General features: G+C 52.3%; 1 protein-coding gene across 1 annotated transcript in view; it reads left to right on the top strand.

The window, feature by feature from the left end:
• Window positions 1-24,476, top strand: part of LOC144611183 (E3 ubiquitin-protein ligase HUWE1-like) — a 231,474-nt gene that overhangs the window by 42,063 nt on the left and 164,935 nt on the right. Inside the window, 10 exon segments of the mRNA XM_078430236.1 lie at window positions 666-872; window positions 3,401-3,553; window positions 4,864-4,926; window positions 6,653-6,730; window positions 12,006-12,056; window positions 15,681-15,749; window positions 18,705-18,804; window positions 19,958-20,058; window positions 21,094-21,244; window positions 23,892-24,019. Coding sequence (XP_078286362.1) covers window positions 666-872; window positions 3,401-3,553; window positions 4,864-4,926; window positions 6,653-6,730; window positions 12,006-12,056; window positions 15,681-15,749; window positions 18,705-18,804; window positions 19,958-20,058; window positions 21,094-21,244; window positions 23,892-24,019 — 1,101 coding nt within the window.

Raw genomic sequence — 24,476 nt, 5'->3', positions numbered from 1 at the left:
TCTTTGGAGTGTGGGTGGAAACCGAAGATCTCGGAGAAAACCCACGGGGAGAACGTACAAACTCCGTGGTTTTCTCTGAGATCTCCCACACTCCTAAGACGTGCAGGTTTGTAAGTTAATTGGCTTGGGTTTGTATTCTTGGTATAAGTGTAAATTGCCCTTGCGTGTGTAGGGTAGTGCTCGTGTGCGGGGATTGCTGGTCGGCGCGGACCCGGTGGGCCCGTTTCCGGTCTGTATCTCTAAGCTAAACTAAACTCGGGGATTAGTTGAAACGCCGCATTGTGTATTGGAGGCCTCAGGATTAGGGTTGCCAACTATCTCGCTCCCAAATAAGGGACAAGGTGACGTCACCACCCAGCCAGCGGCCATGTGCTCCCGCTCCACCAATGGCGGCTGCCCGGGGCCGGGAGGTGGGTTACTATGCAACCTCTGTTAAGGCGGCCTCCGGGCCTGCAGTGTCCGGGCCTGTAGTGCCCGGGCCTACACTTTCCGGGCCTACCCTGTCCGGGCCTACAGTGTCCGGGCCTGCAGCGCCCCCCGGGTCTAATGCAGGACAAGTCCCATACGGGGACAAACCAATTTAGCCCAATATACGGGATGTCCCGGCTAATACGGGACAGTTGGCGACCCTCATCAGGAGGTACCTGTGTGCTGTCTCCCTGCAGTGCGAGCTGTACCACTGGGTGGACATGCTGGATCGCTTCGATGGCATCTTGGCGGACGCTGGGCAGACGGTGGAGACCATGTCGTGGATGTTGGTGTGCGACAGGCCCGAGAACGAGCAGCTCAAAGCCCTCCTGCTGGCTGTCTTGAACTTCACAGCCCTGCTCATTGAGTACAGCTTCTCCCGCCATCTGTACAGCTCCATCGAAGTGAGTGCACCTTCAACTTTAGAGATACAGCACCGACCAGCCATCCTCTGTATGCACACACATACCCACGCACGCATACTCATACGCACACACGCGCACACACACACACATACGCACGTACACACACACACACACCATACGCACGTACACACACATACGCACGTACACACATACGTACGCACACACACACACACATACGCACACACACATACGCACACACACATACGCACGCACACGCACGCACACCACACTCACATACGCACGCACACACATACATACATACATACGCGCACGCACACATACGCACGCACACACACATACGCACACACACACACCCATACGCACGCACACACACCCATACGCACGCACACACACACATACGCACGCACACACACATACGCACGCACACACACATACGCACGCACGCACACCTACACGCACCCCACACACACATACGCACGCACACACACCCATACGCACGCACACATACACACGCACACATACGCACGCACGCACACACACATACGCACGCACACACACATACGCACGCACACGTACACACATACGCACTCACACACACATACGCACGCATACACACATACGCACTCACACACACATACGCACGCACACACACATACGCACGCACGCACATCTACACGCACGCACACCTACACGCACCCACACCTACACGCACCCACACCCATACCTACACACACCCACACCTACACACAAGCACACCTACACACAAGCACGCCTACATACACCTGCACACCACACGCGCGCACACACACACACACACACACACCTACGCACACACACGCACACACACACACACACCTAGGGCACACACGCACCCACACCTACGCACACACACACCAACACACGCAGTCAAAGCGAGAGATTGGACTTTGTTTGGCCTTCCATCGCCGTGAGGAATGTGGAGGAGTCACTGTGGTGGATGTTCATGTTAAAATGTATTCTGTGTGTCCTGTTGCTTTTGATTGTTATGACTGTGCGGCAAGTGGAATTCCTCGTCTGTCTGTTGCAAAACATACTTGGCTAATAAAGTATGGTTGTGGTTGTGATGGTGATGCCACCGTGCTGTCCTGGTCGTGTTAGCGCTGAAGGCAGAACATGGATAGGTGACGTTTGTTGGGCAGACTTGCCATTGTTTGGACTTGCAGAGATACAAGAAACTGCAGATGCCAGCTTACATTCAACAGCGGGAACTCCAAAGCTGGTTGACCAAAGAAAGGCACAAAGTGCTGGAGTAAACTCTGCGGGTCAGGCATCATCTCCGGAAGACCTGCAGAGGTTACGTTTCGGGGTCGGGTCTGACTGGTCTCGAACCGAGACGTCACCGACCCCATGTGTACGAAGGAACTGCAGATGCTGGTTTAAACCGAAGATAGACGCAAAATGCTGGAGTTACTCAGCGGGTCAGGCAGCATCTCTGGAGAGAAGGAATGGGTGACGTTTCGGGTCGAGACCCTTCTTCAGACTGTCACCTATCCGCGTTCTCCAGAGATGCCGCCTGACCCACTGAGTTACTCCAGCACTCTGTGAAACGTCACCTATCCAAGTTCCCAAGAGATGCTGTCTGACCCGCTGAGTTACTCCAGCACTCTGTGAAACGTCACCTATCCGTGTTCTCCACAGATACTGCCTGACCCGCTGAGTTGCTCCAGCACTCAGTGAAACGTCACCTATCCGTGTTCTCCACAGATGCTGCCTGACCCGCTGAGTTACTCCCAGCACTCTGTGAAACGTCACCCAACTCAACTCAACCCATCCCAACCCAACTCAACCCATCCCAACCCAACTCAACCCAATCACCACCCATTCCTTCTCTCCACAGATGCTGCCTGACCCACTGAGTTACTCCAGCACTCTGTGAAACGTCACATATACATGTTCCCCAGAGATGCTGCCTGACCCGCTGAGTTACTCCAGCACTCTGTGAAACGTCACCTGTCCATGTTCTCCACAGATGCTGCCTGACCCGCTGAGTACTCCAGCACTCTGTGAAACGTCACCTATCCGTGTTCTCCACAGATACTGCCTGACCCGCTGAGTTGCTCCAGCACTCAGTGAAACGTCACCTATCCATGTTCTCCACAGATGCTGCCTGACCCGCTGAGTTACTCCAGCACTCTGTGAAACGTCACCTATCCACGTTCTCCACAGATGCTGCCTGACCCGCTGAGTTACTCCAGCACTCTGTGAAACGTCACCCATTCCTTCTCTCCTGAGATGCTGCCTGACCCACTGAGTTACTCCAGCACTCTGTGAAACGTCACCTATCCAAGTTCCCCACAGATCTGGCTTGACCCGCTGAGTTACTCCAGCACTCTGTGAAACGTCACCTATCCATGTTCTCCACAGATGCTGCTTGACCCGCTGAGTTGCTCCAGCACTCTGTCAAACGTCACCTATCCACGTTCTCCACAGATGCTGCCTGACCCGCTGAGTCGTTTCAAATTTGCTAAACCTGGTTATGAATTGAATGTACTAATTTTTTTTTCCAGCACCTGACCACGTTATTAGCATCATGTGACATGCAGGTGGTGTTGGCTGTATTAAACCTGCTGTACGTATTCAGCAAGAGATCAAACTATATTACCAGGCTTGGATCGGATAAGAGGACTCCACTGTTGTCGAGACTACAGCACTTGGCCGAGGTAGGACCACAAGTCTTGAGCCTCTCCCCTTCTCTCTCCCCCCCTCTCCTCCCCCCCCCTCTCTCCCCCCCTCTCTCCCCCCCTCTCTCCCCCCCTCTCTCTCCCCCCCTCTCTCTCCCCCCCTCTCTCTCCCCCCCTCTCTCTCCCCCCCCTCTCTCTCCCCCCCTCTATCCCCCCCTCTCTATCCCCCCCCTCTCTATCCCCCCCTCTCTATCCCCCCCTCTCTATCCCCCCCCCCCTCTCTCTCCCCCCCTCTCTCTCCCCCCCCTCTCTCTCTCCCCCCCTCTCTCTCCCCCCCCTCTCTTCTTCCCCCCTCTCTTCTCCCCCCCTCTCCTCCCTCTCTCCCCCTCCCCCTCATCTCCGTTCTAAATGTATACACTGGAATTTAGGATGAGAGGGGATCTTATCGAAACGTATAAGATTATTAAGGGGTTGGACACGTTAGAGGCAGGAAACATGTTCCCAATGTTGGGGGAGTCCAGAACAAGGTGCCACAGTTTAAGAATAAGGGGTCGGCCATTTAGAACGGAGATGAGGAAAAACCTTTTCAGTCAGAGAGTTGTAAATCTGTGGAATTCACTGCCTCAGAAGGCAGCGAAGTCCAATTCTCTGAATGTATTCAAGAGAGAGCTAGATAGAGCTCTTAAGGATAGCGGAGTCAGGGGTATGGGGAGAAGGCAGGAACGGGGTACTGATTGAGAATAATCAGCCATGATCACATTGAATGGCGGTGCTGGCTCGAAGGGCTGAATGGCCTCCTCCTGCACCTATTGTCTATTGTCTAAATGGCCGACCCCTTATTCTTAAGTTTTTCCTCATCTCCGTTCTAAATGGCCGACCCCTTATTCTTAAACTGTGGCCCCTGGTTCTGGACTCCCCCAACATTGGGAACATGTTTCCTGCCTCCAACGTGTCCAACCCCTTAATAATCTTATACGTTTCGATAAGATCCTCTCATCCTTCTAAATTCCAGTGTATACAAGCCCAGTCGCCTCCAGTCTTTCAACGTACGACAGTCCCGCCATTCCGGAATTAACCTAGTAAACCTACGCCTGCACGCCCTCAATAGCAAGAATATCCTTCCTCAAATTTGGAGACAAAAACTGCACACAGTACTCCAGGTGCGGTCTCACTAGGGCCCTGTACAAGTGTATACAAGCCCAGTCGCTCCAGTCTTTCAACATACGACAGTCCCGCCATTCCTGGAATTAACCTGGTGAACCAAGCTCGCCACGCGACTTGGATTTTCCTCTGGGCCACGTCCTCCCGGTTTGCGTTGCACTAAAGCGTCAAATCTTTCTCTCCAACAGAGTTGGGGTGGAAAGGAAAATGGATTTGGCCTTGCAGAATGCTGCCGCGACCTGCAGATGTCGGTAAGTGGCGTCACTGAGAGAGCGAGAGGACTTCCGGGGTCTGCCCGCGTTTTGCCGCTGTGCTTGTGTTTCAGGCCGAGTTCAAACGAGCGTGCATCGAGTGGTTGTTTTTGCACCTCGTTGTTAGAGCTGCCGCCAAACGGGCGGAGCGCGAGGATTTTCCACCAGGCCGCTGTTTTCCGTTCTTGTGCCTTGGGGTAACGCGCATTGATCCTCCGTCGATGTGGAGTCTCGCTGCCGCGCGCGTGTCCACCTTGCGATCTGCAACGTTTGCAGATGGAGAGGCGTCGGGCGGTGGTCCGTTTTCTCTGGTGGGATTCTGTGCGTTGTGTTCCAAATCCATCGTAGGTTGCTCCTCCCCCCTACCCCCCCCCCCCCCCCCCCACCCCCCATTTTCCTTTTTAAGTGCGGCCCCCAACGCCGGGCGTGAGTTCGAGTCAAAGGTCGAGCGGTGGTCTCGGCAGAGATAACCGGCCGAGAAAGAATCAAATGTTATCTCGTTGCTCTCCTCGCCTCGCTCTGCGGCCTCCACGGGATTGGCCGGCGCGGGCCGAATGGGGCGCTCCAGGTGGCACCCTTGCCGTCTTTCTCGAACCGCGCGTTTCCGTTGACTCGGCGCGTGGGAGAGACGCCTCCACGAGCCCGCGGGGGGAAGGCGCGTCGAACGTGTGGATATTTGTGGAATGTTCCCGGGTTTTTTTTTTTTTTTTTTTTTTTTTTTGTGTTGCTCCCCCCCAAAGGATAGCGTCTCCACCCGCCGCGCCAGCCCGTGGTCATCCCCTCGCGGTTCTGCGTGTGTGTGGCCAGACGCCGTGAGCTCTCTCCCTCCCTCCCTCCCTCCCGCAGTTTACGGCCTAGCCACTTTTGATCGAGGAGTCGACCCCGATTTGGGTGCCATCTTGTTTTGCAGTCCCGTCCATTTTGTTGCCAGCTCCAACGTCTCGACGGTCGACACACAATGCTGGAGTAGCTCAAAGGGTCAGGCGGCATTCAAGAGCGAGCTCGATAGAGCTCTTAAGGATAGCGGAGGGAGTCAGGGGGTACGGGGAGAAGGCAGGAACGGGGTACTGATCGAGAATGATCAGCCACGATCACATTGAATGGCGGTGCTGGCTCGAAGGGCCGAATGGCCAACTCCTGTGCACCTATTCACAAAATGCTGGAGTAACTCAGTGGGTCAGGCAGCATCTCGGGAGAGAAGGAATGGGTGACGTTTCGGGTCGAGACCCTTCTTCAGTCTGACCCGAAACGTCACCCATTCCTTCTCTCCCGAGATGCTGCCTGGCCTGCTAAGTTACTCCAGACCTGCTGAGTTACTCCAGCATTTTGTGAATAAACACCTTCGATTTGTACCAGCGTCTGCAGTTATTTTCTTGCAACTCCTGCACCTCTTGCCTATTGACCCGAAACGATGCCGCCTGACACGCTGAGTCACGCCACCATTTTGTGTGTCTCCCTCCGATTTAGACCAGCATCTGCAGTTTTTCTCCTACGTCTCCAGCTTAGGGTGGGATGGGACACATTTGCCCCTCCCCCCCACCCCTCAGTCTCAATCTTCGCCAAGGCCCAACTTTGGTCGTCCAGGGCAAAAGTTGCTTTGTTTTTAAACATTAGCTTAATTTAACGAGAGAAATGTGTAGTGTACAAAGTGGCTCACACAGTGTTGAGTGAAGGCAATAAATTGGGTATTGAAACCCCTCTTTTTTTGTCCTTTTTTTTCATATAGAAGTACCCACCTAGTGCAACAACACTACACTTTGAGTTCTATGCAGAGCCAAGTGCCGAGGTGAAGTTGGACAAAAAGGTGAGGTCTCTTTTTAAAAAAAAAATCCCCCCCAAAAAAAAACCACACTCTTGAGAGCCTTAGTTCAACAAAAAAGGGCAGGAACGGGGTTGCATAGAAACATAGAAACGTAGAAAATAGGTGCAGGAGGAGGCCATTCGGCCCTTCGAGTCTGTACGCACCGCCATTCATTGTGATCACGGCTGATCATCCACAATCAATAACCCGTGCCTGCCTTCTCCCCATATCCCTTGATTCCTAGGTCTCGACCCGAAATCCCATTCCTTCCATCCCATTCGTCACCCATTCCTTCTCTCCTGAGTTGCTGCCTGACCTGCTGAGTTACTCCAGCATTTTGGGAATAAACACCTTCGATTTGTACCAGGATCAACACATCTTAAATCCATCCAGTGACCCAATCAGTAACCCGTGCCTGCCTTCTCCCCATATCCCTTAATTCGACTAGCCCCTAGAGCTCTATCTGACTCTCTTTTAAATTCATCCTCCACTGCCCTCTGTGGCAGAGAATTCCACACATTCACAACTTTCTGGGTGAAAAAGTTTCTTCTCATCTCAGTTTTAAATGGCCTCCCCTTTATTCTTAGACTGTGTGGCCCCTGGTTCTGGACTCCCCCAACATTGGGAACATTTTTCCTGCATCTAGCTTGTCCAGTCCTTTTATAATTTTATACGTCTCTATAAGATCCCCTCTCATCCTTCTAAACTCCAGTGAATACAAGCCCAGTCTTTCCAATCTTTCCTCATGTCAGTCCCGCCATTCCTGGGATCAATCTCGTGAACCTACGCTGCACTGCCTCAATAGCAAGGACGTCCTTCCTCAAATTATCAAACCACTCAATAACCCGTGCCTGCCTTCTCCCCATATCCCTTGATTCCTCTAGCCCCTAGAGCTCTATCTAACTCTCTCTTAAATCCATCCGGTGAATTGGCCTCCACTGCCCTCTGTGGCAGAGAATCCCACAGATTCACAACTCTCTGGGTGGAAAAAGTTCCTTCTCACCTCAGTTTTAAATGGCCTCCCCTTTATTCTTAGACTGTGTGGCCCCTGGTTCTGGACTCCCCCAACATTGGGAACATTTTTCCTGCATCTGGCTTGTCCAGGCCTTTTATAATTTTATAATAATAATAATAATAATAATGCATTACATTTATATAGCGCTTTTCAAACACTCAAAGACGCTTTACAGGGATTACTAGAACATAGAGAAGTGAATAAATAGATAAATAAGTAAACGAACAGAAAAAGGAGACAGAAGGTGAGGTGATGGTCAGTGGTTGAAGGCAGTGCTGAACAGGTGTTTCTATAAGATCCCCTCTCATCCCCCCCCCCCCCCCCCCCCCTCTGCCAGTCCAAGGGCTTTTTGAGGCCTAGCATCCTGTGGCACCACCCTTTGTAGGAAAGATGTCGTCAAGCTGGGAAGGGCGCAGAGACTAGAGGGTGTGAGGCTGGGGCGAGCTGTGTCTCTATTTCCCTGGAGCGCAGGAGGACGAGGGGCGATCTTGCAGAGGTGTACAAAATCATGAGGAATAGATCGGGCAGATGCACAGAGTCTCTTGCCCCAGAGTAGGGGAATCGATGACCAGAGGACACGGGGAAGAGGGAAAAGATTTAACAGGAATCTGAGGGGTAACGTTTTCACACAACGCACCGAATGTCCAGAGGTAATAGTTTTAGCGCACTGAATATAATCCCCAGGTAGTTAAAGAAAACTTTAAACACACTATCGGGCAATAGGAATCTAAGGGGTAACTTTTCCACACAGAGGGTGGTGGGTGAATGGAACGAGCTGCCGGAGGAGGTAGTTGAGGCTGGGACTATCCCAACGTTTAAGAACCAGCCAGACAGGTACATGGATAGGTACGCTGGAATTTAGAAGATTGAGGGGGGATCTTATAGAAACGTACAAAATTCTTAAGGGGTTGGACAGGCTAGATGCAGGACGATTGTTCCCGATGTTGGGGAAGTCCAGAACAAGGGGTCACAGTTTAAGGATAAGGGGGAAGTCTTTTAGGACCGAGATGAGAACGGTTTTTTTTCACACAGAGAGTGGTGAATCTGTGGAATTCTCTGCCACAGAAGGTAGTTGAGGCCAGTTCATTGGCTATATTTAAGAGGGAGTTAGATGTGGCCCTTGTGGCTAAAGGGGTCAGGAGGTATGGAGAGAAGGCAGGTACAGGATACTGAGTTGGATGATCAGCCATGATCATATTGAATGGCGGTGCGTACAGGCTCGAAGGGCTGAATGACCTACACCTTTTCTATTTTCTGATCATCCAACTCAGTATCCCGTACCTGCCTTCTCTCCATACCCTCTGATCCCTTTAGCCACAAGGGCCACATCTAACTCCCTCTTAAATATAGCCAATGAACTGGCTTCAACTACCTTATGTGGCAGAGAATTCCACAGATTCACTACTCTCTGTGTGAAAAAAAACTTTCTCATCTCGGTCCTAACAGACTTCCCCCTTATCCTTAAACTGTGACCCCTTGTTCTGGACTTCGCCAACATCGGGAACAATCTTCCTGCATCTAGCCTGTCCAACCCCTTAAGAATTTTGTAAGTTTCTATAAGATCCCCCCCCTCAATCTTCTAAATTCCAGCGAGAACCAGCCGAGTCTATCCAGTCTTTCTTCATCTGAAAGTCCTACCATCCCAGGGATCAATCTGGTGAACCTTCTCTGTACTCCCTCTATGGCAAGAATGTCTTTCCTCAGATTAGGAGAACAAAACTGTACGCAATACTCCAGGTTGGTCTCACCAATGCCCTGTACAACTGCAGCAGAATCTCCCTGCTCCTATACTCCTATACTCAAATCCCCTCGCGTTGAATGCCAACATACCATTCGCTTTCTTCACTGCCTGCTGCACCTGCATGCCTACTTTCAATGAATGGTGTACCACGACACCCAGTTTGTCCGAACAAAGATAGAGCAAATGAATGAAAGATTTGGAAAATGATCTACTATGTACATCTTTGGTGATCCTGGGGCTATCCGGTGGCACGGTGGCGCAGCGGTAGAGTTGCTGCCTTACAGCGAATGCAGCGCCGGAGACTCAGGTTCGATCCTGACTACGGGCGCCGTCTGTACGGAGTTTGTACGTTCTCCCCGTGACCTGCGTGGGTTTTCTCCGAGATCTTTTTCGGTTTCATCCCACACTCCAAAGACGTGCAGGTTTGTAGGTTAATTGACTGGGTGAATGTAAAAATTGTCCCTAGTGTGTGTGTAGGATAGTGTTAATATGCGGGGATCGCTGGGCGGCGGGGACTCGGTGGGCCGAAGGGCCTGTTTCCGCGCTGTATCTCAAAATCTAAAAAATCTAAAATCTACAAAATCCTTGATCGGACTTTGCTGGCTTTACCTTGCCCTGAAATGTTATTCCCTTATGTATCTGTACACTGTAAATGGCTCGATTGTAATCGTGTATTGTCTTTCTGCTGACTGGTTAGCATGCAACAAAAGCTTTTCACTGTACCTCGGTACAGGTGACAATAAACAGTTGGTGTAAAGTGCATCTATTGTGTACAGATACATGATAAGGGAATAACGTTTAGTGCAAGGTAAAACCAGCAAAGTCCCATCAAAGATAGTCCGAGGGTCACCAAAGAGGTAGATAGTAGTCCAGCACTGCTCTCTGGATGTGGTCGGATGGTTCAGTTGCCTGATAACAGGCGGGAAAAACTGCCCCTGAATCTGGAGGTGTGCGTCTGCACACTTCTGTACCTCTTGCCCGATGGGAGAGGGGAGAAGAGGGAGTGACCGGGGGTGAGACTGGTCCTTGATTCTGCTGCTGGCCTTGCCGAGGCAGCGCGAGGTGTAACTGGAGTCGAAGGCAGACACAAAATGCTGGAGTAACTCAGCGGGTCAGGCAGCATCTCGGGAGAGAAGGAATGGGTGACGTTTCGGGTCGAGACCCTTCTTCAGACTGACTTGGATGAAGGGATTCAGACTAACTTGGACTAATCTTCTGGGATGTTTTGAGGATGTAACTAGGAAAATTGACAGGGGAGAGCCGGTGGATGTGGTGTACCTCGACTTTCAGAAAGCCTTCGACAAGGTTCCACATAGGAGATTAGTGGGCAAAATTAGAGCACATGGTATTGGGGGTAGGGTACTGACATGGATAGAAAATTGGTTGACAGACAGAAAGCAAAGAGTGGGGATAAATGGGTCCCTTTCAGAATGGCAGGCAGTGACTAGTGGGGTACCGCAAGGCTCGGTGCTGGGACCGCAGCTATTTACAACATACATCAATTACTTGGATGAAGGGATTAAAAGTACCATTAGCAAATTTGCAGATGATACAAAGCTGGGTGGTAGTGTGAACTGTGAGGAAGATGCTATGAGGTTGCAGGGTGACTTGGACAGGTTGTGTGAGTGGGCGGATGCATGGCAGATGCAGTTTAATGTGGATAAGTGTGAGGTTATTCACTTTGGTGGTAAGAATAGGAAGGCAGAGTATTATCTGAATGGTGTCAAGTTAGGAAAAGGGGACGTACAACGAGATCTGGGTGTCCTAGTGCATCAGTCACTGAAAGGAAGCATGCAGGTACAGCAGGCAGTGAAGAAAGCCAATGGCATGTTGGCCTTCATAACAAGAGGAGTTGAGTTTAGGAGCAAAGAGGTCCTTCTCCAGTTGTACAGGGCCCTAGTGAGACCACACCTGGAGCACTGTGTGCAGTTTTGGTCCCCAAATTTGAGGAAGGATATTCTTGCTATTGACTGCGTGCAGCGTAGGTTTACTAGGTTAATTCCCGGAATGGCGGGACTATCATATGTTGAAAGACTGGAGCGACTGGAATTTAGAAGGCTGAGAGGGAATCTTATCGAAACGTATAAGATTATTAAGGGGTTGGCATGCTTCCTTTCAGTGACTGATGCACTAGGACACCCAGATCTCGTTGTACTAAATTGACACCGTTCAGATAATAATCTGCCTTCCTGTTCTGGCCACCAAAGTGGATAAGCTCACATTACCCACGTCAAACTGCATCTGCCATGCATCCGCCCACTCGCACAACCTGTCCAAGTCACCCTGCATCCTCCTCACAGTTCACGCTGCCGCCCAGCTTTGTGTCGTCTGCAAATTTGCTAATGGAGTTGGCGTTGTATCGGCGTTGCCTGGCCCCAGCGATTCTACCGCCGGCAGGTCTCGGTTTATCGACCATTTGCAGTCCCGTGTTTGTGCGCCAAAAACCGACCGCGATTCGGGAATCCGTATCGGTCTTGCGTAAACCCGCCCTGACCTCTCTGTTATTGCTTTCTCTCTTCCAGGCCACAACAAACAACACACTACATTACATCCACATAGAGCAGTTAGACAAGGTGAGTGCTTCCAACCAACGCCTGCCGTCGTTCTCTGCTTATCGTGTCTTTAATTCATAAAAATGCCTCAATTACAGGGATTGATGTTTTCGATTTCGATTTCGATTTCGAGACGCAGCGCGGAAACAGGCCCTTCGGCCCACCGAGTCCGCGATCCCCGCACATTAACACTATCCTACACACACTAGGGACAATTCTTACATTTTACCCAGCCAATTAACCTACATACCTGCACGTCTTTGGAGTGTGGGGGGAAACCGAAGATCTCGGAGAAAACCCACGCCGGTCAATAGACAATAGGTGCAGGAGGAGGCCATTCAGCCCTTCGAGCCTGTACGCACCGCCATTCAATGCGATCATGGCTGATCACTCTCAATCAGTACCCCGTTCCTGCCTTCTCCCCATACCCCCTCACTCCGCTATCCTTAAGAGCTCTATCCAGCTCTCTCTTGAAAGCATCCAACGAACTGGCCTCCTCCACTGCCTTCTGAGGCAGAGAATTCCACACCTTCACCACTCTCTGACTGAAAAAGTTCTTCCTCATCTCCGTTCTAAATGGCCGACCCCTTATTCTTAAACTGTGTGGCCCCTTGTTCTGGACTCCCCCAACATTGGGAACATGTTTCCTGCCTCTAATGTGTCCAATCCCCTAATTATCTTACATGTTTCAATAAGATCCCCTCTCATCCTTCTAAATTCCAAGTGTATACAAGCCCAATCGCTCCAGCCTTTCAACATAGGTCACGGGGAGAACGTACGAACTCCGTACAGACGGCGCCCGTAGTCAGGATCGAACCTGAGTCTCCGGCGCTGCATTCGCTGTAAGGCAGCAACTCTACCGCTGCGCCACCGTGCCACGCTAGGTGCGGGAAAAATGTTCCCCGTGTTGGGGGAGTCCAGAACCAGGGGCCACGCACGGTTTAAGAATATGGGGTCAGCCATTTAGGACTGAGACTTTTTAAGAAAGGAGGGAGAGAGGAAACGGGAAATTATAGACCAGTTAGTCTGACATCAGTGGTGGGGAAGATGCTGGAGTCGATTATAAAAGACGAAATTGCGGAGCATTTGGATAGTAGTAACAGGATCGTTCCGGGTCAGCATGGATTTACGAAGGGGAAATCATGCTTGACTAATCTTCTGGATTGTTTTGAGGATGTAACTAGGAAAATTGACAGGGGAGAGCCGGTGGATGTGGTGTACCTCGACTTTCAGAAAGCCTTCGACAAGGTCCCACATAGGACATTAGTGGGCAAAATTAGAGCACATGGTATTGGAGGTAGGGTACTGACGTGGATAGAAATTTGGTTGGCAGACAGAAAGTAAAGAGTGGGGATAAATGGATCCCTTACAGAATGGCAGGCAGTGACTAGTGGGGTACCGCAAGGCTCGGTGCTGGGACCGCAGCTATTTACAATATACATCAATGACTTGGATGAAGGGATTAAAGGTACCATTAGCAAATTTGCAGATGATACAAAGCTGGGTGGTAGTGTGAACTGTGAGGAAGATGCTATGAGGTTGCAGGGTGACTTGGACAGGTTGTGTGAGTGGGCAGATGCATGGCAGATGCAGTTTAATGTGGATCAGTGTGAGGTTATCCACTTTGGTGGTAAGAATAGGAAGGCAAATTATTATCTGCATGGTGTCAAGTTAGGAAAAGGGGACGTACAACGAGATCTGGGTGTCCTAGTGCATCAGTCACTGAAAGGAAGCATGCAGGTACAGCAGGCAGTGAAGAAAGCCAATGGCATGTTGGCCTTCATAACAAGAGGAGTTGAGTATAGGAGCAAAGAGGTCCTTCTGCAGTTGTACAGGGCCCTTGTGAGACCGCACCTGGAGTATTGTTTGCAGTTTTGGTCTCCAAATTTGAGGAAGGATATTCTTGCTATTGAGGGCGTGCAGCGTAGGTTCACCAGGTTAATTCCCGGGATGGCGGGACTGTCGTATGTTGAAAGACTGGAGCGACTGTGCTTGTATACACTGGAATTTAGAAGGATGAGGGGGGATCTTATCGAAACATATAAGATTATTAAGGGGTTGGACACGTTAGAGGCAGGAAACATGTTCCCAATGTTGGGGGAGTCCAGAACAAGGGGCCACAGTTTAAAAATAAGGGGTCGGCCATTTAGAACGGAGATGAGGAAAAACTTTTTCAGTCAGAGAGTTGTGAATCTGTGGAATTCTTTGCCTCAGAAGGCAGTGGAGGCCAATTCACTGGATGTGTTCAAGAGAGAATGTGTCCCATTCAAAGTCCTACAGAGCTCCATCACGACGTCCTGACTATCATACACCTGGGATCAATGCCCCTCGTTATGACGGTCATACGTGATAGGATCAGAATGAGGCCATTCGGCCCATCGAGTCTACTCCGCCATTCAATCACCGCTGGTCTATCTCTCCCTCCCAACCCCATTCTCCTGCCTTCTCCCCATAACCCCTGACACCCGCACTGATCAACAATCTGTCTATCTCTGCCTTAAAAACATCCACTGACTTATGGCCTCCACGGCCGTCCGTGGCAAGGAATCCCACAGATTTACCGCCCTCTGGCTAAAGAAATCCCCCCTCATCCCCTTCCTAAAGGAACGTCCTCTAACTCTGAGGCTGTGCCCTCTGGTCCCAGACTATCCCACCAGTGGAAACATCCTCTCCACATCCGCTCTATCCCGGCTGCTCACTGTTCTGTACGTTTCTATGAGGTCCCCCCTCGTTCTTCTAAACTCCAGCGAGTACAGGCCCAGTGCCTACAAACGCTCATCGTAGGTTCGTTAACCCACTCATTCCTGGGATCGTTCTCGTAAACCTCCTCTGGAACCTCTCCAGAACCAGTACAACCTTCCTCAGATACGGGGGCCGAAATGAACATACCAATCCTACGTTTTGAGTCGTTTGAGAACATAGAATATAGGTGCAGGAGTAGGCCATTCGGCCCTTCGAGCCTGTACGCACCGCCATTCAATATGATCATGGCTGATTATCCAACTCAGTATCCCGTACCTGCCTTCTCTCCATACCCCCTGATCCCTTTAGCCACAAGGGCCACATCTAACTCCCTCTTAAATATAGCCAATGAACTGGCCTCAACTACCTTCTGTGGCAGAGAATTCCACAGATTCACCACTCTCTGTGTGAAAAAAAACGTTCTCATCTCGGTCCTAAAAGACTTCCCCCTTGTTCTGGACTTCCCCAACATCGGGAACAATCTTCCTGCATCTAGCCTGTCCAACCCCTTAAGAATTTTGTAAGTTTCTATAAGATCCCCCCCTCAATCTTCTAAATTCCAGCGAGTACAAGCCGAGTCTATCCAGTCTTTCTTCATATGAAAGTCCCGCCATCCCAGGAATCGATCTGGTGAACCTTCTCTGTACTCCCTCTATGGCAAGAATGTCTTTCCTCAGATTAGGAGACCAAAACTGTACGCAATACTCCAGGTGCGGTCTCACCAATGCCCTGTACAACGGCAGCAGAACCTCCCTGCTCCTATACTCAAATCCCCTCGCTATGAATGCCAACATACCATTCGCTTTCTTCACTGCCTGCTGCACCTGCATGCATACTTTCAATGGGTGTGAGATTGGAGGTTGTGCTTGCCTATTTACCGCTGGCTTCTTTTCTGTTTGCTAGATCTCCGAAAGCCCTTCTGAAATTATGGAGTCTCTAACCAAAATGTACAGTATCCCAAAGGACAAGCAGGTGAGTCCTCCCGAGATTTGTACCGCACTTTGCCCGTTGGGTCGTGCGGGAAAGAACTGCAGGCGCTGGTTTGAATCGACGGTAAACGCAAAGTGCTGGAGTAACTCAGTGGGGCAGGCAGCATCTCTGGAGAGAAGGAACGGGCGACGTTTCGGGTCGAGACCCTTCTTCGGACTGATGTCAGGGGCAGACAATAGGTGCAGGAGTAGGCCATTCGGCCCTTCGAGCCAAGTACAGCGACAAAATGTCGTCGAAGACAGCCAGGCTGGTGGGCGAACTGGGTGGCGGGAGGGGATGGAGAAAGAGGGAAAGCAAGGGTCAGCAAGAGAAGTCAATGTTCGTAGCGCTGGGGTGTAAACTCCCCAAGCGAAATATGAGGTGCTGGTCCTCCATTTTGCGCTGGGCCTCACTCTGACAATGGAGGAGGCCCAGGACTGGAAGGTCGGATTGGGAACGGGAGGGGGAGTTGAAGTGTTGAGGAGGTTGAGATCCAGTGCAAATTGGAGGGGAGGGGAGGGGAGGGGAGGGGAGTCAGTCTACCCCATGACAAGAAGGGGTAGACAATAGGTGCAGGAGGAGGCCATTCGGCCCTTCGAGCAAGCACCGCCATTCAATGTGATCATGGCTGATCATTCTCAATCAGTACCCCGTTCCTGCCTTCTCCCCATACCCCCTGACTCCACTATCCTTAACAGCTCTATCTAGCTCTCTCTTGAATGCATTCAGAGAATTGGCCTCCACTGCCTTCTGAGGCAGAGAATTCCACAGATTCACAACTCTCTGACTGAAAATGTTTTTCCTCATCTCCGTTCTAAATGGCCTACCCCTTATTCTTAAACTGTGTGACCCCTTGTTCTGGACTCCCCCAACATTGGGAACATGTTTCCTGCCTCTAACGTGTCTAACCCCTTAATAATCTTATACGTTTCGATAAGATCTCCTCTCATCCTTCTAAATCCCAGTGTATACAAGCCTAGTCGCTGGAGTGAAGGTAGGAGAAGGCAGGAACGGGGTACTGATTGAGAATGATCAGCCATGATCACATTGAATGGCGGTGCGTACAGGCTCGAAGGGCCGAATGGCCTCCTCCTGCACCTGTTGTCTATTGTCTGTTGTCTAACCCACGAGGTCACAGGGAGAACGTGCAAACTCCACACATGCCCCATCTACACTAGCCCCACCTGCCCACACCGGCCAACATCCCCCATCTACACTAGTCCCACCTGCCCACACCGACCAACATGCCCCATCTACACTAGTCCCACCTGCCCACACCGGCCAACATCCCCCATCTACACTAGTCCCACCTGCCCACACCGGCCAACATGCCCCATCTACACTAGTCCCACCCGCCCACACCGGCCAACATGCCCCATCTACACTAGTCCCACCTGCCCACACCGGCCAACATGCCCCATCTACACTAGTCCCAACTGCCCACACCGGCCACCATGCCCCATCTACACTAGTCCCACCTGCCCACACCGACCAACTTGCCCACATCGGCCAACATGCCCCATCTACACTAGTCCCACCCGCCCACATCGGCCAACATGCCCCATCTACACTAGTCCCTCCTGCCCACACCGGCCAACATGCCCCATCTACACTAGTCCCACCTGCCCACACCGACCAACATGCCCCATCTACGCTAGTCCCACACCGGCCAACATACCCCATCTACACTAGTCCCACCTTCCCACACCGGCCAACATGTCCCATCTACACTAGTCCCACCCGCCCACACCGGCCAACATGCCCCATCTACACTATTCCCACCTGCCCACACTGGCCAACATGCCCCATCTACACTAGTCCCACCTGCCCGCGTTTGGTCCATATCCCTCCAAACTTGTCCTATCCATGTACCTGTCTAACTGTTTCTTAAACACTGGGATAGTCCCTGCCTCAACCACCTCCTCCGGCAGCTCGTTCCATTCACCCACCACCCTCTGTGTGGGGGAAATAACTGCAGATGCTGGTACAAATCGAAGGTGTCACAAAATGCTGGAGTAACTCAGCGGGTCAGGCATCATCTAGGAGAGAAGGAATGGGGTCGAGACCCTTCTTCAGACTGAAACGTCACCCATTCCTTCTCTCCTGAGATGCTGCCTGACCTGCTGAGTTACTCCAGCATTTTTGCGACCCTTTGCACGAAAAAGTTACCCCTCAGATTCCTATTCAATCTTTTCCCCTTCGCCTTAAACCCGTGTCCTCTGGTCCTCGATTCCCCTACTCTGGGCAAGAGACTCTACCCGATCTATTCCTCTCGTGATTCCTTCCAGAAAGTAACCGTACGCAATAACAGTTGAAGATTCAACAAAGAAACATAGAAAATAGGTGCAGGAGTAGGCCATTCGGCCCTTCGAGCCTGCACCGCCATTCAATATGATCATGGCTGATCATCCAGCTCAGTAACCTGTACGTGCCTTCTCTCCATACCCCCTGATCCCTTTAGCCACAAGGGCCACATCTAACTCCCTCTTAAATATAGCCAATGAACTGGCCTCAACTACCTTCTGTGGCAGAGAATTCCACAGACTCACCACTCTCTGTGTGAAGAAATGTTTTCTCATCTCGGTCCTAAAAGACTTCCCCCTTATCCTTGAGCTGTGACCCCTTGTTCTGGACTTCCCCAACATCGGGAACAATCTTCCCGCATCTAGCCTCTCCAACCCCTTAAGAATTTTATATATTTCTATAAGATCCCCCCTCAATCTTCTAAATTCCAGCGAGTACAAGCCGAGTCTATCATATGAAAGTCCTGCCATCCCAGGAATCAATCTGGTGAACCTTCTCTGCACTCCCTCTAAGGCTAGAATGTCTTTCCTCAGATTAGGAGACCAAAACTGTACGCAATACTCCAGGTGCGGTCTCACCAAGGCCCTGTACAACTGCAGCAGAACCTCCCTGCTCCTATACTCGACGTCACCGTGTGTCTTTTGCCTCCACCAGATGCTGCTGTTTACACACATACGGCTAGCTCACGGATTCTCAAACCACAAGAAGAGACTGCAAGCAGTACAGGCGAGGTTGCACGCCATCTCGATATTAGGTAAGGGGGTCGGATAACCTGTGGGGGAATAACTCCTGGGGCTTGCGTTAAAGTGGCAAGGTGGTGGACATACCTAGCATGGCCCTGGAGAGTGGATCGTTCTCAGCCAGGCCAACTATGAGAGGCCTCATCTCTCCCCCACCGCCCACCCCCATCTCCCAGGCACCTGAAGTTTCCGCGTTGTGGGAAGGGGGGAGGAGGAGGAGGAGGGAGGGATGAGGGGGAGGGGAAGAGGGAGTGAAGAGAGGTGGGGGGGGAGGGAGGGGGGGAAGGGGGGAAGGGGGAGGGGAAGGCGGGGAGGATGTGGGGTTGAGGGGATGGAGTGGGAAGGAGGGGAATGGGAGGGAAGAGAGGTAGGGGGGGAGGGAAGAGAGGTAGGGGGGAGGGAAGAGAGGTAGGGGAGGGGGGAGGGGAGTTGGAGGAGGGGGGAGGGGAATGGGAGGGAAGAGAGGTAGGGGGAGGGAAGAGAGGTAGGGGGGAGGGATGAGAGGTAAGGGGGAGGGATGAGAGGGGGGAGGGGAAGGTGGGGGGGGGGAGGGAAAGGTGGGGAGGATAAGTGGCGTTGAGGGGGATGGAGTGGGGAGGAAGGGGAGAGGGAGTGGGATGGAGGGAATAGAGGGAGGAGGGAGGGAGCGGAGTTGGAGGGAAGAGGGGGAGGGGGAGGGAGGGGAGAGGAGGGAAGGGAGAAGGAAAGGCGGGGAGGATAAGTGTGGTTGAGAGGGGTGGAGTGGGGAGGAGGTGAAGGGGAGGGGATAGAGGGAGGGGGAGAGAGGTGGGAGGAGGAGAGAGAGGGGAAGGGGAGGGGAAGGCGGGGTGGATAAGTGGGGTTGAGAGGGGTGGAGGGGAAGGGGGGGAATAGAGGGAGGAGAGAGGGAGGGAGGAGGGGAAGGTGTGGGGGGGAGGGGAAGGCGGGGAGGATAAGTGGGGTTGAGGAGGATGGAGTGGGGAGGAGGGGAGTGGGTGGGGGAGAGGGGGGAGTGTGGGAAGAGTGCTCTCCAATGCAACACAAATAAAGAATGGACAGACAGACTCTTGGCGAGACCGCTATTGGTGGCGCCACCTGGTGTCTGGTCCCGGCCAGGCCGTTCGGCCACGTCCGCGCCCCGCCCGCCGACAATCGCAGTGACCGCCCGCTCCGTCTTCTCCCCGCCAGTTTACTCCAACGCCCTCCAAGAATCTGCCAACAGCATCCTGTACAACGGATTGATAGAGGAGCTCGTCGATGTGCTGCAGATTCCTGACAAGCAGCTCATGGTGAGTTCACTGGCGATGGGAGCGGAATCGGGCCATTCGGCCCATCGAGTCCACTCCGCCGTTCAATGGCGGCCGGTCCATCTCTCCCCTCCCAACCCCGTTCTCCTGCCTTCTCCCCCCTAGCCCCTGACACCCGCACTGATCAGGAATGAACATTGACCAAGCTGATCTCCCGGTGGCTGAGCACTTCAACTCCCCCTCCCACTCCCAGTCTGACCTTTCTGTCCTCGGCCTCCTCCAGTGCCATAGTGAGGCCCACCGGAAATTGGAGGAATAGCACCTCGTATTTCGCCTGGGCAGCTTGCAGCCCAGTGGTATGAACATCGACTTCTCCAACTTTAGATAGTTCCTCTGACCCTCTCTTCCCCTCCCCCTTCCCAGATCTCCCTCTGTCTTCCTGTCTCCACCTATATCCTAAGGCGTGTCCAACCCCTTAATAATCTTATACGTTACGATAAGATCTCCTCTCATCCGTCTAAATTCCAGTGTATACAAGCCTAGTCGCTCCAGTCTTTCAACATATGACAGTCCCGCCATTCCGGGAATTAACCTACGCTGCACGCCCTCAATAGCAAGAATTTGGAGACCAAAACTGCACACAGTACTCCAGGTGCGGTCTCACTAGGGCCCTGTACAACTGCAGAAGGACCTCTTTGCTCCAATACTCAACTCCTCTTGTTATGAAGGCCAACATGCCATTGTCTTTCTTCACTGCCTGCTGTACCTGCATGCTTCCTTTCAGTGACTGTTGCACTAGGACACCCAGATCTCGTTGTACCTAACGAGACACCATTCAGATAATACTCTGCCTTCCTGTTCTTACCACCAAAGTGGATGACCTCACACTTATCCACATTAAACTGCATCTGCCATGCATCCGCCCACTCACACAACCTTTCCAAGTCGCCCTGCAACCTCACAGCATCTTCCTCGCAGTTCACACTGCCACCCAGCTTTGTATCATCTGCAAATTTGCCAATGGTACTTTTAATCCCTTCATCCAAGTCATTCACCGGCTCTGTTTCTCTTTGCAAGGACATTAAAGCGGCCTCGTTGCGGACCCTGACGTCGATCGTTCACCTGGAGCGGACCCCCAAGCTGAGCAGCATCATAGACTGCACCGGAACAGCGTCCTACCACGGCTTCCTGCCCGTCCTGGTGCGAAACTGCATCCAGGCGATGATCGGTGAGTGTGCCACGCCCGGGCGGGCAAGGTTTGCCCTGCCCGCCGGTTTAGATTAGCATTGCCACGTGCGCCCGGGCACAATGAAAAACAATTTGCTTGCGTGTCCCATCAAGGATAAGACAAGGCCCTAGTGCGGGGCCCTGGTGAGACCGCACTTGGAGTACTGTGTGCGGTTTTGGTCTCCAAATTTGAGGAAGGACGTCCTTGCTATTGAGGCAGTGCAGCGTAGGTTCACCAGGTTAATCCCCGGGATGGCGGGACTGTCGTACGAGGAAAGACTGGGCTTGTATTCACTGGAGTTTAGAAAGATCTGAATCTGAATATTGCGTACATATCTGGAGTATTGCGTACAGTTTTGGTCTTCTAAATTGAGGAAAGACATTCTTGCCATAGAGGGAGTACAGAGAAGGTTCACCAGATTGATTCCTGGGATGGCGGGACTTTCATATAAAGAAAGTCTGGATAGACTCGGCTTGTACTCGCTGGAATTTGGAAGATTGAGGGGGGGATCTTATCGAAACGTATAAGATTATTAAGGGGTTGGACACGTTAGAGGCAGGAAACATGTTCCCAATGTTGGGGGAGTCCAGAACCAGGGGCCACAGTTTAAGAATAAGAGGTCGGCCATTTAGAACGGAGATGAGGAAAATCGTTTTCAGTCAGAGAGTTGTGAATCTGTGGAATTCTCTGCCTCAGAAGGCTGTGGAGGCAGATTCTCTGAATGCATTCAAGAGAGAGCTGGATAGAGCTCTTTGGATAGCGGAGTCAGGGGGTATGGGGAGAAGGCAGGAACGGGGTACTGATTGTGGATGATCAGCCATGATCACATTGAATGGCGGTGCTGGTTCGAAGGGCCGAATGGCCTCCTCCTGCACCTATTATCTATTGACTGGAATGAAATTGAACTAGATTAATCCCCGGGATGGCGGGACTGTCGTATGAGGAGAGACTGGAAAGACTGGGTTTGTATTCACTGTAGCTTAGAAAGATCTGAATCTGAATATTGCGTACATATCTGGAGTATTGCGTACAGTTTTGGTCTCCTAATCTGAGGAAAGACATTCTTGCCATAGAGGGAGTACAGAGAAGGTTCACCAGATTGATCCCCGGGTTGGTGGGACTGACACACGATGAAAGAATGGATCAACTGGGCTAGTATTCACTGGAATTTAGAAAGATGAGAGGGGATCTTCTAGAAACCTTTTCACCCAGAGAGCTGTGAATCTGTGGGATTCTCTGCCACAGAAGGCAGTGGATGTTTTCAAGAGAGAGTTGGATTTAGCTCTTGGGGCAAACGGAATCAAGGGACTTGGGGAGAAAGCAGGAACGGGGGACTGATTGTGGATGATCGAATGGCCGACTCTGCACCTGTTTTCGATGTTTGTATTCTTACGTATGTTTAATTTACATCAGCAGAGCAAAGAAAAAGGTGCAAGATTTGCCGGTAGGGCGGGTTAATGTACGATGAGCGTTTGTGGGCACTGGGCCTGTACTCGCTGGGACGAGGGGGGAACTCATTGAAACGTGCAGAACAGTGAGCGTCCTGGATAGAGTGGATGTGGAGAGGATGTTTCCACTAGTGGGAGAGTCTGGGGACCAGAGGGCACATCCTCAGAATTAAAGGACGTCCTTTAGGAAGGAGATGAGGGGAATTTCTTTAGCCAGAGGGCGGTGAATCTGTCGGATTCTTTGCCACTCTGTGGAGGTCGTTGATGGATATTTTTAAGATAGACTAGACTAAGTTGGACACAAACCTCTCCTGCATTGGTACAGCACCCTCTCCCTCTCTCCCTTCCCCTCCCCCCTTCCCTTCCTCTCCCCCTTCCCCTCCCGCCTTCCCCCTCTCCCCTTCCCCTCCCCCCCACTCCATCCCCCTCAACCCCCCTTTTCCTCCTTCCCCCTTCCCCATCCCCCTTCCCCATCCCCTCCCACCTCCCCCTTCCCCTCCCCCTTCCCCTCCCCCCTCCCCTTCCCCTCCCCCCTTCCCCTCCCCCTTCCCCCCTCCCCCTTCCCCTCTCCCCATTCCCCCTACCCCCTCCCCCATTCCCCTCCCCTGCCCCCTACCCCATCCCCTTCCCCCTCCCCCCACTCCATCCCCCCTCTCCCCCTTCCCCTCTCCCCTCCCCCTCTACCCTTCCCCCTCCCCCCTTCCCCTACTCCATCCCCTCAACCCCCGTTATCCCCCCTCCCTCTCCCCTCCCTCCCTAGGAGATAGATATAAACTTTAAAACGTGAATAACTTTAAAATATAACACCGATTCCATTGAAACTTCTCCCATTAGCACCGAAGGGAGGACGGTGAGTAAGGTGGGCCTAAAATTGTTGCGCGATCGTGTACCGTTTTGGCTGTAGTTCTGGAACAAACAAACAAACAAACAAACATGAGTTTTAGCCTATAGATTCTTGATTAGCCCGGAGGGGGGGGGTTGAGAGGGAGAGAATGGGGTTGAGAGGGAGACGTAGAGTAAAGCAATGGCGGAGTAGACTCGATGGGCCGAAGGGCCTCGTTCTGCTCCCACCGCTTCCGAACTTGTCGATCGTCCAACGGGGGAGGGGCAGTTGGCCGCCGCGTGTTGGCGGTTGGGCGGGGGGGGAGGAGGGGGGTTTCTCGATGCTGATTTGCGTCTGGTGTTTGTCCTCCTGTCAGATCCGTCAATGGAGCCGTATCCCCACCAGTTTGCCACGGCACTGTTCTCCTTCCTCTACCATCTGGCCAGCTACGATGCCGGTGGAGAAGCCTTGGTCTCTTGTGGGATGATGGAAGCCCTGCTCAAGGTATTTCATTACTACTAGACTACTAGCCCCCCCTCTCTCTCCCTCCCCCCTCTCTCCTCCTCCCCCTTCCCCCTCTCTCTCCTTCCCCCTCTCCCGCCCCCCTCTCCCGCCCCCCTCTCCCTCCCCCTCTCCACCTCTCTCTCCCGACCCCCCTCTCCCTCCCCCCTCGCTCTCCCTCCCCCTCTCTCTCCCTCCCCCCTCTCTCTCCCTCCCCCTCTCTCTCCCTCCTCCCTCTCTCTCCCTCCTCCCTCTCTCTCTCCCTCCTCCCTCTCTCTCTCCTCCTCCCTCTCTCTCTCCCTCCTCCCTCTCTCTCTCCCTCCTCCCTCTCTCTCCCCCCCTCTCTCCCGACCCCTCTCTCTCCTCCCCCCCCTCCCTCTCCTCCCTCCCTTCGAGCAAGCACCGCCATTCATTGTGATCATGGCTGATCATCCACAATCAATAACCCGTGCCCTGCCTT

The sequence above is a fragment of the Rhinoraja longicauda genome, chromosome 39 (assembly GCF_053455715.1).
Source record: "Rhinoraja longicauda isolate Sanriku21f chromosome 39, sRhiLon1.1, whole genome shotgun sequence".
Classification (NCBI taxonomy): domain Eukaryota; kingdom Metazoa; phylum Chordata; class Chondrichthyes; order Rajiformes; family Arhynchobatidae; genus Rhinoraja; species Rhinoraja longicauda.
Note: the sequence above shows the minus strand (reverse complement) of the source record. Positions and strands in the feature narration are given on the sequence as shown.